At 42.0% G+C, this 20,322-nt stretch overlaps 1 protein-coding gene across 2 annotated transcripts in view; it reads right to left on the bottom strand.

Annotated features, from left to right (window-relative positions):
• Window positions 1-20,322, bottom strand: part of ARHGAP10 (Rho GTPase activating protein 10) — a 223,337-nt gene that overhangs the window by 12,738 nt on the left and 190,277 nt on the right. For both annotated transcript variants that reach the window (XM_024207560.3, XM_024207561.3), the window contains 2 exons: window positions 11,333-11,492; window positions 504-644 (listed from right to left, as the gene is read on the bottom strand). In XM_024207560.3, the coding sequence (XP_024063328.2) occupies window positions 504-644; window positions 11,333-11,492 (301 nt within the window). The remainder of the gene's footprint in view (window positions 1-503; window positions 645-11,332; window positions 11,493-20,322) is intronic.

The following is a 20,322-nucleotide window of genomic DNA, read 5'->3' as shown; positions in this document are numbered from 1 at the left end:
CTTCCCAGACCCCTTAGACATAGTCTGCGGACCCCCAGATTGAAAATCACTGCTGTATTACAGTAGAACCTCAGAGTTACAAACACCTCGGGAATGGAGGTTGTTTGTAACGCTGAAATGTTCATAACTCTGAACAAAACATTATAGTTGTTCTTTCAACAGTTTACAACTGAACAGTGGATTGAATACTTTTTTTTTAAATTTCATTATGCAGAAGAAAAATGCTGCTTTTCCTTTGTTGATTTTTTTTAGTAGTTTATGCTTAACACAGCACTGTACTTGCTTTTTTGGGGGGAGGCGGGGGTGTCTTTGCTGCTGCCTTATTGTGTATTTCCAGTTCCAAATGAGGTGTGTGGTTGACTGGTCAGTTCCTAACTCTGGTGTTCCTAACTTCTGAGGTTGTATTGTACATTAAGACCCAAGTTTGCTTTTTTCCTTAGGACAATGATAGAGAGAGAAGGAAGTAAAGAAAACATCAACAAAAATTGAAGTGTATATTGTACCTTTCAGCTGGTCTGTCACTCCCTGTGGCAGAGGTGGGGAAGGGGAAAGATGACGGTGCTGGGGTTCTGGTAGTTGAGGTAGGTGTTGTGGTGGACTGTGTATTCAACCATGAGACCATCGATGAACGAATCTGACTGGGGCTAAGGGAAGAAATTTTTCAGGGCTGCATTAATAACTTGCATGCAATTCTCTTTCACATCAGAAACATTCCATGTGGGACTCTGTGACTATGGGGACTACTGAACTCCTTAAAACTCAAGATTAGTGGGGTCGCTGAACTGATTTTCCAGCCATGGTTCTGAATTTCCTGACAAAGTATTTCTCCTACATGTCCTATATCCCAGGACAAAGACATCTCTCAAACTGATGATATACTCGATAAAAATGCAAACACCCAATTCCTTATGTAATAAAAGCAGATACAATGGAACCACATCTTGCAGGCTATTATTTGAGCTGCCACTACCTACGCCTTTACAAGTTTTGACAAATCTATTTTAAGATCTTTTCAGTACTGCACTAAGCCATGTGCGGCTGGAGGCTTTCAAAAGAGGTTGCAGCTATTACAATGGTGGGATCATGATGCTGGCTCTCAGCACTAGTGTCACATTTGAGCACGGCATGGGCCTTCATGGCCTCTGTCAGGGGTTGTGGAGAGGTTAAGAGAACAAAGCCTCTCCCAACGGTGATATTATAACAATGCTCACTGTGATGCTTCTGGACTGAGATCCAGAGGCCACACAACCTGGGCAGTTTGTTGAAGATTCAGACCAACCAGAATCTTTGGAAAATGGAAACTTGTATACTTATGAGTCACAATGAAGTTTCGCATAGAAAGCCAAAGTGTAAAGAAACCCAAACTTCTTTCATAACCTTATTTGCTGAACATAAACAATGTGCTCATCTGTGAACAGAGCTGATGAGAAGTCCCAATGACTTTACCATCCAAGAATATTATATATTGTGTGCACGCACGCCTGGGTGCACACGTGCCAGGAAGGAGGAATTTCATATGTTAAAAAAACTAAAAGACACAAAAACCTGAAGTTTCTCCCTATTTTGAATCTCATTTCAGGACACACAAAAAAGGCCAAGTGGTTAAAAAAAATGAACTTTTTTGGAATAAAGGTGCTGAAGTGCAAGCAACACCTATGTAAAAACACAGTTCAAATGATAAACATGTTAGTAACATTCATTCAGGCATCATCACCAATCATCCTGGAGGGCTAACTATGCTGGTCTGACTACATTATTGGTTACATAACGTGCAGACTTGTACATGCCTGAAAATACTAAAGCCCCGATTCACAGACTTCAATAGCTCGATGGTGATTTACATCAACTGAGGGTCTTAAAGTATGTTCGTATTTCAATAAGCCCAACATTTAAAAACATCATAATGATTGTTTTTTTATTTACTTTTAACATTTCCTACTTTAAAACCAGTGCCAGGCTGATTTCTGAAACCTGTATAAAGTATAGAGAAACGGAAAAAAATATTCTGGGTTTGTCTACTCTATTGCCAAAATTAAAGTATGTCAGCACCCACTTAAACCACTAAATGTAGCAACCACCAACAGCTCAAGGATGTTCTACCAAATGAAGTGCCTTCTAGAATTGCAGATCAGATTTGGCATCCTTGGCTCTCAACCAGTGAATAATAAACACATTCATTCATGAATATTTGGTTTAAAAAACAAAACAAAAAACCCCTACCAAATGTATTACTTTGTTTCTAATTATTTGACCAGCTGTACCAGTGAAAAACAACTCGTTTTGTGCATGCGTGAGAGAGAGAGAGAGAGAGAAAGATCGAGATCGATCAGGTGGAGGGGTTAGAAACAAAACTTACATTTTTTACTAAAAATCTCTCATCCAGAAACATAATTCACAAGGACGCATACAACATAAAAGATGGGTTCCCTTTGAGTGTTGGCGGGGGAGGGTGGAGAGGGGGGGAAAGGATGTGTCCGGAGAGGGGTAGGCGAAGAAATGAAATGCTCAGATCAATATGTATGGCTCATGTTATGTGAATTACTACACAAGATGATCAGTAGTGTATCAACCAAAAAGAATGCACTGCCCCTCACCTGAGGCACAGTGTAAAACTGAATACAAATGTAGATATATTCTCTGGGAGCCTAGTATGAATCCCATATTTCCAGTGGAAAAACCTTTAGAAATGCAGGCACCTCTGAGCTCTGTGCTACTCCCTCCCCCACTTTTTGATGTATTCTCTTAATACGATTCAGCTGTAGAGAAAGCTCTGCGGTACTTCTCTTGAATTCGCCTGTCAGTTTCAGCTTGTGGTTACAGATCAAGAGTTCATGGTCTATGATGCAGCAATGAAAAACCCTATTTCTGAACATAACATGGTGAAACAATCGCTAATAACAAAAATATGAAGCAGCCACCTGACCTACTTGTATTTTAGTTTTTCTTTTTTATTTACTATAATTGGCTACCTAAAGAACCAGTGATTTGATTCTATTTTTAAACAGAAGTTTTTACTCAATAGAAAAGATCTTTCAAATGCTGTGCTGCACAAGCCCCCTACTGCAGGATTTTTTTAAAAGGATATTTGTGATAAAGTTATTTACATAAAAAGATATTTAAAGATAAAGTCGTAAGAAAAGCCTTGCTTACCAAGATGATAATAAAAACCAACTAGTATATCTTATCTCAAATTTAAGGCAGTCTGTTAAAGAAATCCACTTGCCTAAAGGCTGAAATGAATGCAATGTGTTTCCTGTGGAAACAAACCCTGACATAATCATCTCTCTTTGAGAAGAAATGTTATTGTCTGGTATAGAGAATCGGTGTCGGGGGGGGGGGGGGCAGCCTTACTGAAAATAAGCTAGAGATTTCATACAGATATTCAGAAACAAACTCCTGAAAACAAGATTTTATTGGATGTTTATCTGGCTGGTTCCTAAGGTAACACAGCTACTGAGGAGCCTCTTATCTTGAGAGCAAGCAAGAGAGACAGCCTGTGAAAAGAATCTACACTCTAACTTTTTAGAAAACAGGTTTATTTCATAGAAGGATTTGGCAGCCCTGTGTCTGTCATATCACACTATATTACTCACACAAAACTCTGTGAAAGTGCTTTTAAAATGGTTTATTACAATAAGACATGTATCAAAAGGTATTGGCTATTTCTGATTCAATATGCCATCCAATATTCTCCAACACCAGACAACACACTCCATGCATATTAAACTTTCTCACTGTATGAAAGCTCAGACTTTTTGGTGAGGGTGGGGGGATACACTGTTGGATGCAGTTTCGACTGTTGTAGTTTGAGCCAGAGCAGGGGACAGGATCCAAAGGGCTTAAGAAAAAGACCCACCACCGCTCGGAAGGAACATGTACAGTACACAGAGCACGCATAAATCTTCTTCATTTGTACAGAAGTGGATCAGCCAACACTGGAACAGAGGTTTCTTTAAACCTAGATTGTGAAGTCTCAGTGGAGCAGCTAACACATTAGAGCAATGATCTTTCATGCCAGTCTGGTAAATCTAAAGCATACATCTACAACAGCTGTCCTAGGGTAAAGCATTTTAAAATTATAATTTAGTTAGAACAAAATAAAGCATATGTATATCTGTATGCTACAGCAAACCCCTGACCAAAGGCTGTTCCTCTTCCAGAAATCAAGAGTAACTGTATTCCCTGGATTGAAAAGAGCCGCTGTAAGAGAAAGAGGAAAATAGTCTGCACTGCATAGCCCATTATTTTATAACACTCCCTCTCATAACATGTATACCATTTATCCCATATAATATGACAGTGATTCTAGTGCAGTGTTTCTAGCTGTCTAACCCACGTTTTGAAGACAGTCTAGGCGATAGATAGCCAACCCTGTTTCTTGTAGGAAACACATGACCTCAGAGTCGAGTTAGATCGTGCCTGTTTCAATGGAGTTGCAAAAATGGTGGGCATTACTGCCCTTGTACCATAAAAGGCAGAATTAAAACAAGTGCCAAATACCCACACACACCTCCAAAAACTGCAGTCACTGAGTGGGTGACAGTGATGAAACAATAGCAGGCTACAAAAATGAGCACAACTAGTGCGTATGATTTCTGTATAATTGGATCATGTCTTTTTTAAAGCTGTTTAAATGTGTTCTTCCTCTAAAATAACTTAAAAGACCTCAGTTAATCACACAGAAGGAACATAACAAGGTTCAAGACTGTCATTAAAGTCACCTGCCACCTGTACAGAGATTGTGAATTTGCATCACCACCCAAAGCTACAGAAAGGAACCCCTTCAGTTTTCCAGGGAGATAAGCTGACTGATTGTAGACATAACAAGGCTGATGGGAATTCATTTGGTAGTCAGACAAATAGGAGTAATTATCTCCAAGACTTTCATTGTGTTCAGGACATTGCTATTTCCTCCTTCCCCTGCCTTCTGACAGCTTCTTTGACACTGGTTTTCCTCTTCAGGATTTCAGCCATCCTGAGATTTACTGTTGCTTTGCTTTTATCATTAGTTTCATCACCCACTGCTCACAGACATCCAGAAAGGCACTCTGATGATTTGGGGAATCTGTCTATGAACATCTTATGAATTATGATTTATTTTATGAGCTCTATGTATAACTCTAACTCTCGTTATGTAATAAACTAACCATGGGCTGACAAGGACCCTGTCATATATCACACACCCTGTCTAGAAGAAGCTATAGACAAACAAAAGAAGTTATTACCATTCTAATGACTGTTCTCTGGCAAGGCAATAAGTATACTAAGGAAGGTGCCTGAGCTGGAAGAATCCAATTAATTCCAGGTGATCTCAGGCAAGGGAGTTTGGAGCAGTGGAATTTCCCCAGAAGAGAGAACAAACGTGAGGTGTTAGTTCAGCCGTTTAAAAACACAGAGATTAGATGAGTCAGGGAGACGAAGCTGAAGAAAGAGAGAGGAACAAAATGGGACAGGATTTTGGAGGAATAAAGAACCTTTTTGCCTACCAAACCAGCAAGAGGAGAAGGAAACTGCCTGCAGGAGAGAGGGAGACTCCATATTCTGACGAAGCCATGAGGCTCCAGAACAGGGTTCTTGATCAGAGCTGAGACTCACTCAAAACACAAACAGTATGGTCAAATGTAGCCCTGGTCACTATTATACAAACTTCTTTTGTGCGTTTCAGAAGAGGCACACAGATAATACAGTTTGTGTCTACTGTAATGCAGTCACATTGATAATATAATACTGGTATTGTAATATATAGAAACTAAATATTTCCCATCATACTGTTTAAATATGAATTTATAGTACTATAGGAAAGGAAACAATGAATTCACACTACTGTGGCTCTTTTGGGTAATGTTGACCACTGACTTGGTTCCTGAACCACTGAGGTCTGAGTATCACTACTGTACAGTGCCTAGGACAAGAGGTCCCTGGACTGTAATACAAATAATTAACAGCAGCAACAGTAACTCTCTAGAACACTAAACAAACATTTAGGAGCTCTGTGCATTTTTTGCTGTGTTCTTAAACATTTACTTCTTTAACAAGGCTGAATATTACTGTTATTCACCTTCATCTACAAAAGGTTTAATCCCAAAGAGAGCATTTCCCTAGGCAACTCAGTACAGGAGCACTATTGCAAAGGCATCTCTCCAACCTTCAGCTGTGAGTGATTTCACATTCCTCTGTTTCAAATGATCACTGGATAAAACTAGGTGGATGGCTGGCTCTGCTTTAGAGTCTACACAACACAGAAAAAAGAAATCGCATTGTGTCAGCTGCTGTTCTTCATTAAAGCAATAAAATATTTTGCACTTCATGCCTTGTAGCCAAGGATTTCACAGGGCTTTAAAAAAAACAACACACTGAAGCAGGAAAGTATCATCCTAATTTTAGGCATGAAGAAAACTGAGGTACTGAGCGATTAAGTGACAGGAGTCACACACCAAACACACCAAAGTCTGTTTCAGAACCAGGAATATCAAATAGATGCCATTATAATTTCTATGGCTTAAGTCACAAGACACTTCCCTTCCAGTTTCAGAGGGGAGAAGACACATCACTAGGACAATTCCCTTTTCTGCGTGGAGTTATAGGAGTTATAAATGTAAAAAGAAATACAAACTTAAAAGTAGGTAAAAAGTAATATTTTATGATTCAGACTAAAGATAGAATTGGAGAAACAGCCTTTGCAATACCTGAATAGTGAGAAAGAGAACACAATTTTTAAACAGAAGTATTTGGCCATTTTAACTTACAGCAACTGTGACAGTGCAGAGAATGAACACCTATGAGTTCCAGGAGGTGGGTGGGCACATCTGAAAGCCCCTCCCCCAGCCTAAAAGGAGGAGTGACTAAACACAGGGCTCAAATGATTTTGGGGGACATCTAATAAGAAAACAGGGACAGGTGTGAGGTCATAAGGCCATAAGCAGGGATCCTGAGGGGGACACCGAGCAGAGAACCCCGAACAGTGCCCACTGCTCCTCAAAGGTGTCTAGGGAGCCAGCGGACGTGGCCCAGAGGAACTGGCCCAGATGTATGATTGAAGGGAGGAACAGAACGGAATACCCACAGTTGCAGAGCACCTCCCCATCCAGCATCCTCCTCTTGGTTTTATAAATGGCCATATTGGCCAGCACCGGGAAGAGGTTGATGAGACGGTCTCATGACTTTGTGGGGTCACGGACAGGATGTGCATAGATCAGGAAGTGTGGGGAAAAGTGCAGCCAGAACCTAATAGAAGGTTCTGGAGGAGCTGGAAAAGGGGCCGCAACTTGACGCACTCCAGGTAGATGTGCACCAAGCTTTCCCTCACACCTCTGGAGCCCGGCCAGGATACCTGGGGCCAGGCTCAGGATGTTGAGTCAGTGCCAGAGCATGGACAGGACCAGCTGATTGAGCACCAGTGCCCTCCCCCACAGGGAAAGGCACTGAGGCGGTCCCATCCACCTCTGCAGCCGCTCAGCCACCCTGCCCTCTAAATCTTGCCAGTTCTCTGGCAGAGAGGGATGGGTGGCAGAAAGGTAAACACCCAGATAGAGCAGCAGACCTGGACTCCACTGAATGGCCTGAGGCACGAGTGGAAGGGAGCTCACCTGTCACCCATCCCCAAACATCAGGCCAGAGCTCGACCCAGGTGGAGGAGGCTGCTGAGGAGATGGCTTGGCAGGCCTTCACCGGCAGCAGGTCGCCCGGGCCCCAGACCCAAGGAGCACATCATCAGTGTACGCTGACAGGAACACCCGCAATTCTAGTTTGCAGAGCACCAACCCCATCAACCTCCTACGGAGGAGATGGGAGGAAAGGCTCAATGGCCACAGTGTACAGCTGGCCTGACAGCGCACAGCCGTGACACACCCCTTGCCCGAAGCTGACAGGTTTGATCGGGTCCAGTTGAGCTTGACCAAACAGTCCACGGAGGCGTAAAGCACCTGGAGAAAGCCCATGAAATGGGGCCCAAATATCTATCCCTTTCTTAATGATTCCCTACGCTGTTAGCTCTTTTGACTGCTGCTGCACACTGAGTGACAACAGCTATTTCTCAAGAGACATCAACATTTTTCTCTGTGCGTGTTGGGTGTGTGTGTGGGGGGAGGGGGGGCACAAAAGGTTCTCCTTGCCATGGACTATTCTATCACATGTAACTGAAGATAATCTGTTTAAAGAAAACTGTTTTATTGATAGAAAATAACTTTGGAGCATCTGAAATATCTTGAACTCTGATGCAATGCCTTCCTAGGAAACAAAGCCAATGATTCTTCTGCAGCAATGAAGTCACCCATTCCCTTATTCACTGTATAGATAATTAATAGCTTCACTGCGATTGATCTCCAACAACTACTACCCACAAGTTATAAACATCGGCAGAAACTTGAGCAACCAGATTCTCCTGCATTCCATCTGACCTAGGCTCAGAATGGTATTTACAAGAGCTGGGCGGAGAACTGGCTGATGTGTCTAAATTGAAACATTCCACAGAACCACATTGATTTTGATGAACTTCTGCTGGAAACCGGTCAGTTTCTGATAGAACCTGGCTGTCAGGCAGATTTAAACCTACCTGGCTTCCTGCCAGCTTGCCCGGCTGGCTCCTCAGCAGCCTCAGGCGGACTTTCCAATGCCCCTGGCTCTGGGCCAGCCTACCCAGTGGACTGTCCCAGAGCCAGGGCTCCCAGTAGAGCTGGGTGGAGAACAGTAATTCTATTTTGTGGAAGATTTCAAAATTTGGGGGGTTTGTTCTGAATCAGAATGAAACCAAATTTCTAAATCCTGAAATCGTCCATGAAATTGAATTACTGTTCTGACAAAAAATGCTGAGTCAAGATTTCTCTGACCAGTTCTAGTATTGACACACTAGCACTGCGTTAGTGACTCTATGCGTTGCTTTCCTGCAGTATTTTTTGTCCGATTCCTCAACCACTGTGCAAAGTTTCAGATAAATGGGCTAGGAATCAGTCTGAAATCCTCCTCCTCAAACTGCGAACCATCAGTGGAGCTATTCCTCAGCTGCTACTGCAGCCTAAGGCCTGTAGCAGAGTCCACTTTCCATGCACAATCTCTCCTGGGGTGGTTGGGGCTAGCAGACCAATGCAGTGACAAATCCACCAGCCAGTCCACTGCCCTTTCCCCAGCCCACAGCCTTCCCCAACACGTGGAGAAAGAGAGAGTGCTGTGCAGAGTACAGTATTTCATGGTGCACCAGGATTGAAAAAGTCCTCCATGCATATTTTCCACAGCCTGCTTCCCTCTCCCACCAACCACTCCCTCACGTGTGAGACCACACTGATTTCCCCATGTTTAAGGCTCTCTGGGTCTACAGGAAGTGGGAGAGAAACTATTTCATGAAGAATGTGACTGAGAGAATGTGCTGCTTTGAAACCAACCTGTTAAGGCTCAGCCCTTCCACAAAGCTATGCTCCTCAAACTTCTCAAGCGAGGCGGGTGGGAGAGGCAAACAGCTGTTGACTAATAAACTAAGTGTATGATGTGTTTGCTTGTTATTTGCAAACCTGAAGTAACAGCAGTACTTCCCATTGAGCAAAAACTATCAGATCTTCAAAGGAAAAAGTAGAAAGATGCAGTAATGCAGAGTTAGGAAAATGCATGGGAGCAAAAACACCCAATGTTCCTGGAGTTGCTCGGCAGTGGGAATGTCTTGCTAAATTCAATTTTCCTAGCTAGCCTGCACATACACACCTTTTCCTGACAGAAAACCTCAAGAAGAAAAACTGCAGACAAAAGAGGAATTTCATGCTTCTACTGAAAGTTACCACTTGCATGGAAAGTCATTATGGATCTGCATCACTTTTAACTACAAGCCAAAAAAAAAAAAAAAAGGGAAGAAAATTACAACCCAATACAGAGGCAACAGTGCCCAAAGCACATCCATATAAACGAGAGCAAATAAACCCAGCTGTAATTACATGGATGCCTTAAAGACTTTTGTTCTTTCGCCCCATTTGGGAAAAATGTTATTACAATTAATAAGTACTTACCAATGATATATATAGCATATATATCATATAAGCAGGCCAGGCCACTCAAAATGTCATTATGGAAAATATCCGTAACAAAAAAGCAAATCTCTTCCCCAGACTTACTTCATTCACCTTTTTGCCTTTCAAGGTTAGAGATTTTTTCCATGACATTTTAAATTTTGTATGAATAGTAAACCAGGGAATTCACTCAGCGTTTGATTTATGATCAAAAATGTCAGCCTCCTTATGTCTCAGGCATGGCCGTGTTGTGAATTGAGCCCCAGTGTACTAAAACTTGCAATGTCACTTTTTGCTGAACTAGAATCAAGCTTGTTAACTGCTACAAAGCCTATTCAAGTGACAAACTGCAAATTAATTGAAAATACAGGCATTTTTATATGTTAATATATTATATAGATCTAAGTCTGTCCTTGAATAGCAATGTTCAGCTCCTATTAACTTTAACAGGCGCTGTATGTATGTATCCAAGGACAGAATTTGGCCATACATCTTGATGGTAACATACTACCACCCACAGCTACTACAGTGTATAGACACTTCTTCAGGTTAGGTATATGGGGGACCCAGTGGTTTGAAATAAAACAATGGTAATGTATTATGCACAGAATACTTTACAAATGCAGTGCCTAAATAAAACAGTGTAAATCATGAAACTGCTAGTAGTAAAACACCTTGACTTTCCATAGTAAAAAGCTGAAATATAATTTAGCACAGTGGTTCACAACCAGGGGTATGTGTACCCCTGGGGGTACGCAGAGGTCTTCCAGGGGGGCACTCAACTCATCTAGATATTTGCCTAATTTTACAACAGGCTGCATAAAAAGCACGAGTAAAGTCAGTACAAACTAAAATTTCATATGACTTGTTTATACTGCTCTATATACGATACACTGAAATGTAAGTACAATATTTATATTCCAATAAATTTATTTTATAATTATATGGTAAAATGAGAAAGTAAGCAATTTTCCAGTAATACCAGGCTGAGAAACTTTTATATTTTTGTGTCTGATTTTATAAGCAAGTAGTTTTCAAGTGAGGTGAAACTTGGGGTACACAAGACAAATCAGACTCCTGAAAGGGGTACAGTAATCTGGAAAGGTTGAGAGCCACTGATTTAGCAGATATAACTGTCGGATGCAGAACTGTATTTTGAGAACCATTTTGAGACATGAGACAGATCAATTTTTTATTCACTTACTCCTTTGCTCCCCATAGTTGTAGCAATGGAAACCAAGTATAATCACTTCAAAAAGTTACTCAGTTGCATCCAAAGTAGGCGGGGAGAGGGTGTGAGTGCAACTGTCTCCTCTTTCAGAACCAACTGAAATAATGTTACTTACTGATTGGCTGCCCAGTCCACTAGGTCTCCACTCTCCAGAATAAGGTGATTTTTGTCTGGCTCAGGGGGGCTACTGGAGACTGCAGGTGTAGGAGAATGAGAAGAAAGAGAATCCATACTGCCAGTAGGAGTGTCCTCCCTGGGAGGGCTGTGGTTGTCAACTAGACGAGGAAAGCACAAGGATACAACAAGTAAAGAAGATACCATTAAAAAAAAAAAAAAATCTAGTGCACAGTAAATTACTTAATTATCCAAAGTACATTGTATGTTACAGTGAAACCTTTACAAGAAACTTTCAGTGTTAGAAGTATTCCCCGCCCCCAAATATACATTATTAGTATCACCCTAAAGTATTTCCAAAACTATGGAACACAGTTTTGCACCACTTTTGTTAGAAGGTTACATCTGCTAAGCAAACTAATTCCTCTGAGTGGTAATTTATGACAGACTTCCTGTTCAGACTGGGATTCTTTGGGTCCCCTATCTTTGTTAGCTTTGTTAAATAAAAGAGTCTTAAAACAAATAATGTAACACAAACACTCCGGGAAATGATCTTTCACAAGATAATGCAATAATCATAATTTTATCAAATGCAAGACTGTGGAATTTACAGAGGTCACAATAGACAACAAACCTATAACAAGCAGACCGTTGTGAAACACACGATATCTTTAGGATATTTTAGGGTATTGCTGCTGCTAATCTGTAATTAACCCCATCGTTTTCTGGTCAGCTGATTGTTTTACACGCTGCTACTAGAATATCACCTAGTGTGTAAAATATTCAGAGATGATTTATTTAGCTGGTAGCTTTGTTTCTCTGCCACTAGAGACCCTTTAAGAAACAGAGCATCTATTTCATAGCAAACGATGAAAAATAAAATTACTGGTATGCTGCGCCATTGTGAATGAGATCCCCAAGACAAAAAACACATCCCACATTGTGTTGTTCTGCTTGGATCTATCTATTTAGAAGACAGCTTTTCATTTTTAAATGTACAGTTAGAAATGTCTGGAGGGATGTATAAAATGAGAGATTACAAATACACCTCTACCTCGATATAACGCTGTCCTCGGGGGCCAAAAAATCTTACCGCGTTCTAGGTGAAACCGCGTTATATTGAACTTGCTTTGATCCACCGGAGTGCGCAGCCCCGCCCCCTGGAGCACTGCTTTACCGCGTTATATCCGAATTCATGTTATATTGGGTCGCGTTATATCGAGGTAGCGGTGTATTACACTACCCAGCACAAGAAGGCTCCAATCCCGAATGGGGCCTTTGGGTGCTACTATAATATAAATATATACTAGTAATAATAAATATTCAAGACAACCTCCACAGAATTCCCGCATTGATTCTGTCACTTCACTTCCATTCTACTCCCACTAACATATACCAACACATCCCAGAGCAGTGGTGATTAATACAATATTAAAAATATTATATAGTGATGACCCCTCAACCTCATCATCGAGTTCAACTCCTTCAGGCAAAAGCTACAAACCCCAAATCCTACCATGCCATGTCTATATAATTATCTGATCAATAGTCTCTAAATTGTAGCATTAGTTTGAGGAGCTGCATATTGCGTACACAGCACTCTACATGAAAAAAAAACCCAACTTTACAAATATGTTCTAATTCAATAATTGACATAATTAATCCCCACAGAGAATGGCTCAGTTTGATATAACCTAATCTGAGTTGAATGTTTTACTGTTTCACTGATTTGATTTCCTTTTCCTTTTTTAAAAAAAAATTAAATATTGTCAACTAGGAACACCTTCAGAGGATAAAAGCCATTGTCCTCCACCTCACAACTACTTTATCCAAGTTAATTTCTTCCACTGAAACAGCAGAAACTCATCAAAGCAGTCAACTCCTGCTTTCCCAGCCAGCTCTTCACCATCCCCCTTGGTAATTTTGAAAGAACAGCTTCCCTAGAGATTAAAATGACATACAACTAAAGACACTCAAGTGATAAAAAGTGATCATCTGAAAATTTCTCCCTAAAGTAGCTGCTAATTTAAGGATCTAAATTAGCCGGTAGTAGCAAAGTATGAAACTCTGAGGAGGAGAATGCTAACCTCAGAAAATGACTCATTCATATTCTAGCCTAATCCTGCTCACTCACAGAGCAGCTGCACTACCTTACTGCTTTGCAATGATACTTTGAGCTGATAATTCTTCGATACTGCCATTCTAATTTGCATGGCATGACATGCCATGAGAACTATACAAGTGTCAGGTAAAAAGTAATTCATTACATCCCGTTTACAGGTATACATGTCAAAATCAGAAACATATTCTAAAGATTAGACAGTATATTGTAATCTTACTTCATAAGGTAATTTATTTCTTTAAAACTAAGTAAACTAAGGGCTGGTCTACACCCAGCCGCTAGTTCGGCGGCTGGGGATCGAAGTTCTGGGTTCGACTTATCGCGTCTGGTCTGGACGCGATAAGTCGAACCAGGAAGTGCTCGCCGTCGACTGCGGTACTCCAGCTCGGCGAGAGGAGTAACGCGGAGTCGACGGGGAGCCTGCCTGCCGCGTGTGGACCGCGTCTGGACGGAGGTAAGTTCGAACTAAGGTATGTCGACTTCAGCTACGTGAATAACGTAGCTGAAGTTGCGTACCTTAGTTCGACTTGGGGGGTTAGTGTAGACCAGACCTAAGTCGTAATACACATTTCCCCTTAAAGTCTTGCTTTTCAGACCCAGTTACACTGATGGCACCAAGATCCTCAGTCAACATAATCACACCGTTTCAGAGGATTTGTCTGCTTCTGTGATTTGCTAAACATTTACAATCACAAGCCATCAAATGGGAATATAATCTAGATAAATGCACGCAGACAGGTCAAGAATATAAAGCACTTCTATGAGTGTGCAAATACTCGGCAGGAGGGTTGTTTTAGTTTACAGGTACGGTCGGCAGTGCTTCCATATTACAAGTTGCAGGTACAGTATGAAGTCCTTCATACACAGGGTGAAATCCTGGATCCACTAAAATCAATGCCAAAACTCCCATTGACTTCAATGGGGTCAGGATTTTACATGTAGATTTTACAGTTTGTCACAATTTCTTTCCTATAGCATAAATATTGATATGGATGTGCCTTCATCAGCTTAAAACAACATACTGCATTGTTGCTTTCTAGTAACACAAAAGATTTTTTGCTACACATAGATAATACCATTGTTAGTTTTGGAGACTAACTTATGTCCCCCAAATTCTAAATTAATTTTCATAGATTCATACAGTTTAGGACCAGAAGGGAGTTGTAGTGATAGTTGGGGCCTGGTAGGCCTACTCCTACTAGTTGTGAGTCTAGCTGTGGGGAAACTGGATAAAAGTCCACAAAATGTCATGATAACCTATAACAATAAATAGTGATGGGAAAAGGGGAAAAAGGGAGAAAGAAAGACTGAATTAGTGTAAACAAAAAGGCCGACTGAGACACCTCAAGGACTGTGTTAAAATCATGCCCTGTAAAGAAGAGAAGTGTGGGACTGAAAATTAATGGACCAAAATTGGTGTGTTGGAAATTAGGCCTAATCGGTGAACTAAGCAATGAGAAAACAAGTTATTCTGCCCATCACTCCCTCTGGGATCCTTAAAAGAAAAGACTGGGGTGGGGGGGAGGGGAGAAGATTGGAAATGAATACAACTGCTGACTGAAAGAAGAGGAAGGAGCGAGTTTCACCATCATGGCTGCCACCTCCACCATCTGCCAGGACCCTGGGATCCACCCTAACACCGTTGGTCCTTCATCATCCAAATCCTGAGGGATGTCCTGACCACACCAGGATGGGGGGGGGCGGGGACGGGACCCGAATGACACCACCATCTCCACCAGCTCTGGCTAAATCCCAGATATCATCTGGGATGGGAGATTGTCATCCCCCTCATTTCTCCCCCCTCTGTTCATGTGTCCTTTTCTTTCCTGACCTTATTTCTTCTCTTTCCTACCACTCTCCTAAAAATTTGTAATCTCATCAAAGAATGAAATTAGAATTATTTGACAAAACCGATCTCCCATAAAAGCAGACAGGCGTTACTTATATTCTTACACGTTCATGCTTTATCAAGTGGATCCTGCCACACTTCAGGGAAACTGCACCTTTATTACCCCTCTATGGTCCAGCAAGGGCACCCACTCTAGGCACCAAGCTCCTCAGCCACCACTGTTCCCTCTCTTGACTGGGATTTCCAGACTGCACAGCTTCTTGCCTATACTGTGGCATCCCCAGCAAAATCAGACTGCCAGCTTGCTTTACTTTTCTCCTCAGAGACAAGAGACAGTTATAAGTTAGCGCAAAGTTCTTTCTTAGCAAGCACTTTTATTCCTAAGGTAGAAGCATTACAAAGAACCTACAGACATGCTAATAAGCTTACCAGAGACCACCCCCTAACTCCAACAAGGGCTCTGGTTGGTAATTAGTCCTTCATGCCCCACACAAGGGTTTTTCCTGAGGTTCATAACAGCTATCACTCAGAACTAGCTCCCCCATGAGTTACTGAGTCCTTCCTTTATCTAGTTTGGGCTTTTGAATGGGTGAAAAGGTAATCAGCCAGATAATGGATTTCAATTCGAGGCACAGTTTCAAAAGAATGGCTCCAGAGGGGATTCCATTCTTCCCAATTGTTTCCTAGGAACCCCACTCAACTAAATTCAGTCTTGTCTGGTCCACTGAGGTCTTTTTGTTTTGTTTTGTTTTTTTTTAAAAAGAGTCCTTTGAAGCATATAACACTTCACAGTGTTTACATCAATCCTTTCTCCCCCTTAGAAGAACCATCCCACAACAATACATAAACATTTGCATTTTTAACACAATGACCTCCTGAGATACTTTACTTAATTCAAAATAGGTTTTCCAGGATATTGTCATATCTGTCACAAACCCATATCAACTTTTCTATTATTTTCCTGGGATTGATGTCCCACTAACAAGCCTATAGTTTCCTTGGTCATTCTGTTTGAATACTGACAGAACATTAGCACTCTTCTAGTCTTCTGGAATTTCCCCAGTATTCTAATATTTATTAAGAACTAACAACAGTCTCCTCGGCCAACTCTTTTAAGCCTCTTTTGGGTGCAAGTTCATTTGGGCCCATTGAGTTTAAAACGTTTATCCCTAGAAGATGTTGTTTGACATCCTCCTTAGTTACTAATGGACTGGAAGGAACTTCATTATCCTTAAGTGATATGAGTACATCATCCTCCTTTTTTCAAATACAGAAATATTTATTGAACACTTCTGTCTTTTCTGCATCATTAACAATTTTACCATCTAGTAATGGGCCTATACTCTAGCTAGAATTTATTTTGCTGCTAATATACTTTAAAAACTCCTTATTATCCATAGCCCGGCCAGCCATGGAGGTTCCCCTGATGTCTTTAGCTTTCCTTATCAATTTTCTACATTTCAGAACTTTTAATTTATATTGATTGCTATCTATTTAGTCTCTTTCCCCCCATTTGTTATGTATTGCTTTGAAAAGCCAGTAAAATTCTGAAAGGTTCAGAGGGCAGAGCAGCCTTGAAAGCATTATCATGTCCACTGTATCTACTGTGTCAAGCACTTAACTGGCACAGTGGGTGTTTTTTTTTTTTAATTCAGTAGATTAATTGATTCCTAATATTGCTAATATTTTTTTCTATTGTGGTCCCCCCCCCCATTTCTTCTACAGTGAGAAGCATTGTCAAGTTCTGAAGGTGTAAATGTTGCATTGCTTTACTGGATTGATATCTTTTATTCTTTTAGAGCAGGGCACCAGGAACCTTCAGTTTTCCTCCCTCTCCCAAAGCCTCTTCATTATAGGTAGCTTCTATACAGAAAAATAGGAAGAACATGATTACTTTTGAAGTTCATTGCCATTCCTTAAATTAGCTAGAGGGCTACCTTTCTGATCACTTCCTTCAGTGTATCATTGAGTGGACTGTTGTCCTGAGCGTTTCATGGGTGTTCCTCAAAGCCTTTATCCCCACCCAATTTCTCTTCTCTCACTACACCTATGTCTACGTGCTCTTATCTGCAAGCCTAACTTAGACTATCATCTTTATGTTGATAACTCACAAATCTCCCTCCACCCATTCCAATATCTCAACCAATCTCTAGAACAACTCTGCGTGGATTACCCTCAAGCATCCAGACATCGATTGAAACTGCGAGACCAAAACTGAGTTCTTGATACTTCTTTCCCCCAGCACTGCACCCTACCCCTTTTTCTCTATAACCATGGGCAACACTAATATCATCTGGGTCACCCAGTCTGTGAGCTCGTATATCACTTTTGCCGTGGCCTTCTCTCTCGAGCCATACATACAGGCTTTTTCTATATCTTGCCTCTTCTTCCTACATAGGTACAAGATCCAACCTTTCCTCTCAGTCCACATAACTAAAACTCTGCCTCTGTGCTGTAATGGCATGGTCTGCCACTCTAAGGTCCAAAGGGTCTTGGGCCAGTCGCTCTGTTCAATTATCAGACCCAGAGCAGCATCCAAAGATGCGAAGGGAAAGGCCTCTGCACCTCTGCGAACTGCTTTGATCAGGAGAATAGCTTTGTTTTGTGTTTGAATAATAAACTGAGCTCTGATGAAAAGAGGCTGAGAAAGACAGGCCAGCAGCCCTACATGTGGAGAATGCACACTGGTGATTGGTCCCTTGAACAGAGAGGAAATTAAATTAGCTAACAGGAAAGATCAGGATTTGCCTTCTCCCCTTGTTTGGTTGTCTTTTTTTTAATACTCAGAGAAAAGAAAGTGGACATCGTCAGTCTACTGGTAGAACAGCAGCAGCAGACCCAGGCACTCCTCCTCCAACTGCTGTAGAGTCAACAGCAATAGCAGGAGGCTCAGCTTGCCAATCAACAGCAGTTCCAGGAACTCCAACCCCAGCAACAGGAGTGGTTACTGAAACATCTGGAGAACTGGGCTTCAGGGAGTCTTACTGGACCTGGAGAGGGTGGCTCAGGCAGGCCTTGCACTGGGTTGGCAAAGATGGGGCCAGAAAACAATGCTGAGGTTTTTCTCAGCACTTGTGTGAGTAACCAGGGCTGCAAGTTTGGATGAGTCAATTTGGGAGCCTGGGTGGCACCCATTTCTGATGGGAGCAGGGTGACCAGATGTCCCAATTTTATAGGGACAGTCCCGATATTTGGGTCTTTTTCTTATATAGGCTCCTATTACTCCCCACCCCCGTCCCGATTTTTCACATTTGCTGTCTGGTCCCCTAGATGGGAGAGACCCAGGCAGGGTACCGAGTATTGAGTGAGGAGCAGTCTGGCTTATATCCCAAGGTAAAAGCTGCTATTTTAGACAGACTGGTACTGACTCTGGAAGCATACAGTCATTGATTCCAGGTCAACCAGTTTCCACAGGGAGCATGCATGCACGTAGTGGCCCAGTGGTTGCAGGACCTCACTACCCATTGGTTGTGTCCAGAGACTAGCTCTGTAGAGAGAGTTATAGACCTGGAGGTTTTGGAACAATTTTTGCAGGTCCTGCCTGTGGGAGCCCAAAGCTGGGTAAGGCGTTTTTGGGCACTTTCCATGGGCAAGGCAGTGGAAAGAGTGGAAGCCTTCTTGGAGGCCAAGGGAGCTGAGCGGCATATGCCAGACCAGGAGTTTCTCACTAGGGAAGGCAAGAAGAAATGTATGCCAGATCAGTAGTGCCCCCTGACTTTGGATGTGTGTTATACCCTGTACCCATCCCCTACATTTGAGTTTAATCAACTCAGTGTAGCTTTGTTGTATGCCACATAAAGGAACCTGAGTAACAAGACCTAAAGTCAAACTGAGTTCTTGGGGAACTGAGTGGAAAAGATTTCAAAGGCTACCCCAACACTAAAGAGGTGGGGGGAAACTCTCAAGTTGAGATAATCCTGGTAGCCATAGACAGAGAGCATTTCAGAAGAGTTACTGGCCCCCAATAAGTCTTCCAACCTAAGAGAAGTTCCCCTAGAAAAGCCAGAAAATCTCAGTAGTATGTTTCCAATGTGTCAAATCTGGGAACGTCACAAAAGATTGCTCATTAATGGAGCAATGCAATTATGTGGAGTGCTATTTCAGAGAAAGGGAGAAGCTGGGATCCCCTAAGAAGCATGTAGGGCATATTGGATCACCATGGAGGAAGGGCTAAGATCCGTGTTTTGGATGTGGGAAGGTGAAACACGTATTAAAGGGATGCCCTGGGACCTCAGAGAAGTAGATGAGGGCCCTGCAAAACATGGGGCCCTGAAAATGAAGCAGAACAGTCCCCAGGAGAGTCAAAGGAGGAGGAAGTGTATAGTCTGTTAACAGAACTGAGCAAGTCCCAGGTACCTGAAATGACATGAGGAGAGAGAGGTTCCATCCTGGCCCAGGAATATAGGGGAGGAACTAGACCCAAAGACCAGCACACCCAGGAAAGTTGTGTGCAGGGCTGATGAGAATAGAGCAGAGGTCTTTGCCCAACCTAACAGCCTACTGACTCGGCTGGCAGAATGCTTGGAGGAGCTGGAGGAAATGTGCTCCACAAGGGACAAGGTTTTGAGCACAAGCAATATAGAGGGAACAAGAATTGGTACATTTCAGAGGGAAGGAAGAGAACAGTGAGCAACAATACTTGATACTGGAGGAGGTGGCAAAGAAGCTTTGCACTGAAGTTCTCCTACAGCAACAGCACCAGCACACGACAGAAAAAGATAAGAAGATAGAGACCCTTGAGGCTGAGGTGACTGCCCTAAAAAGGAAAGGACTGTGCCCTGGTGAGGATATAGACTACAGACATTGTCCTCAGGCCAGTCAAGCAATGACTCTGATAACCAATTAACGGTGGATAATCAGCTGAACATGAGCTCCTAATGTGATAGCATGGCCAAAAGAGCTAATGCTGTACTGGGATGCATAAATGGGGTAGAGAGGTTATTTTATCTCCGTATTTGCAGTGGAGCAAGTTCTACTGGAATACTGGGTCCAGTTCTGGAATACACAATTCAAGAAGGAT

Source organism: Terrapene carolina, unplaced genomic scaffold, assembly GCF_002925995.2.
Source record: "Terrapene carolina triunguis isolate 2854851 unplaced genomic scaffold, T_m_triunguis-2.0 Scaffold66, whole genome shotgun sequence".
Taxonomy (NCBI): domain Eukaryota; kingdom Metazoa; phylum Chordata; order Testudines; family Emydidae; genus Terrapene; species Terrapene triunguis.
The sequence above is the reverse complement of the archived record's forward strand: the minus strand, read 5'-3'. Positions and strand labels throughout refer to the sequence as shown.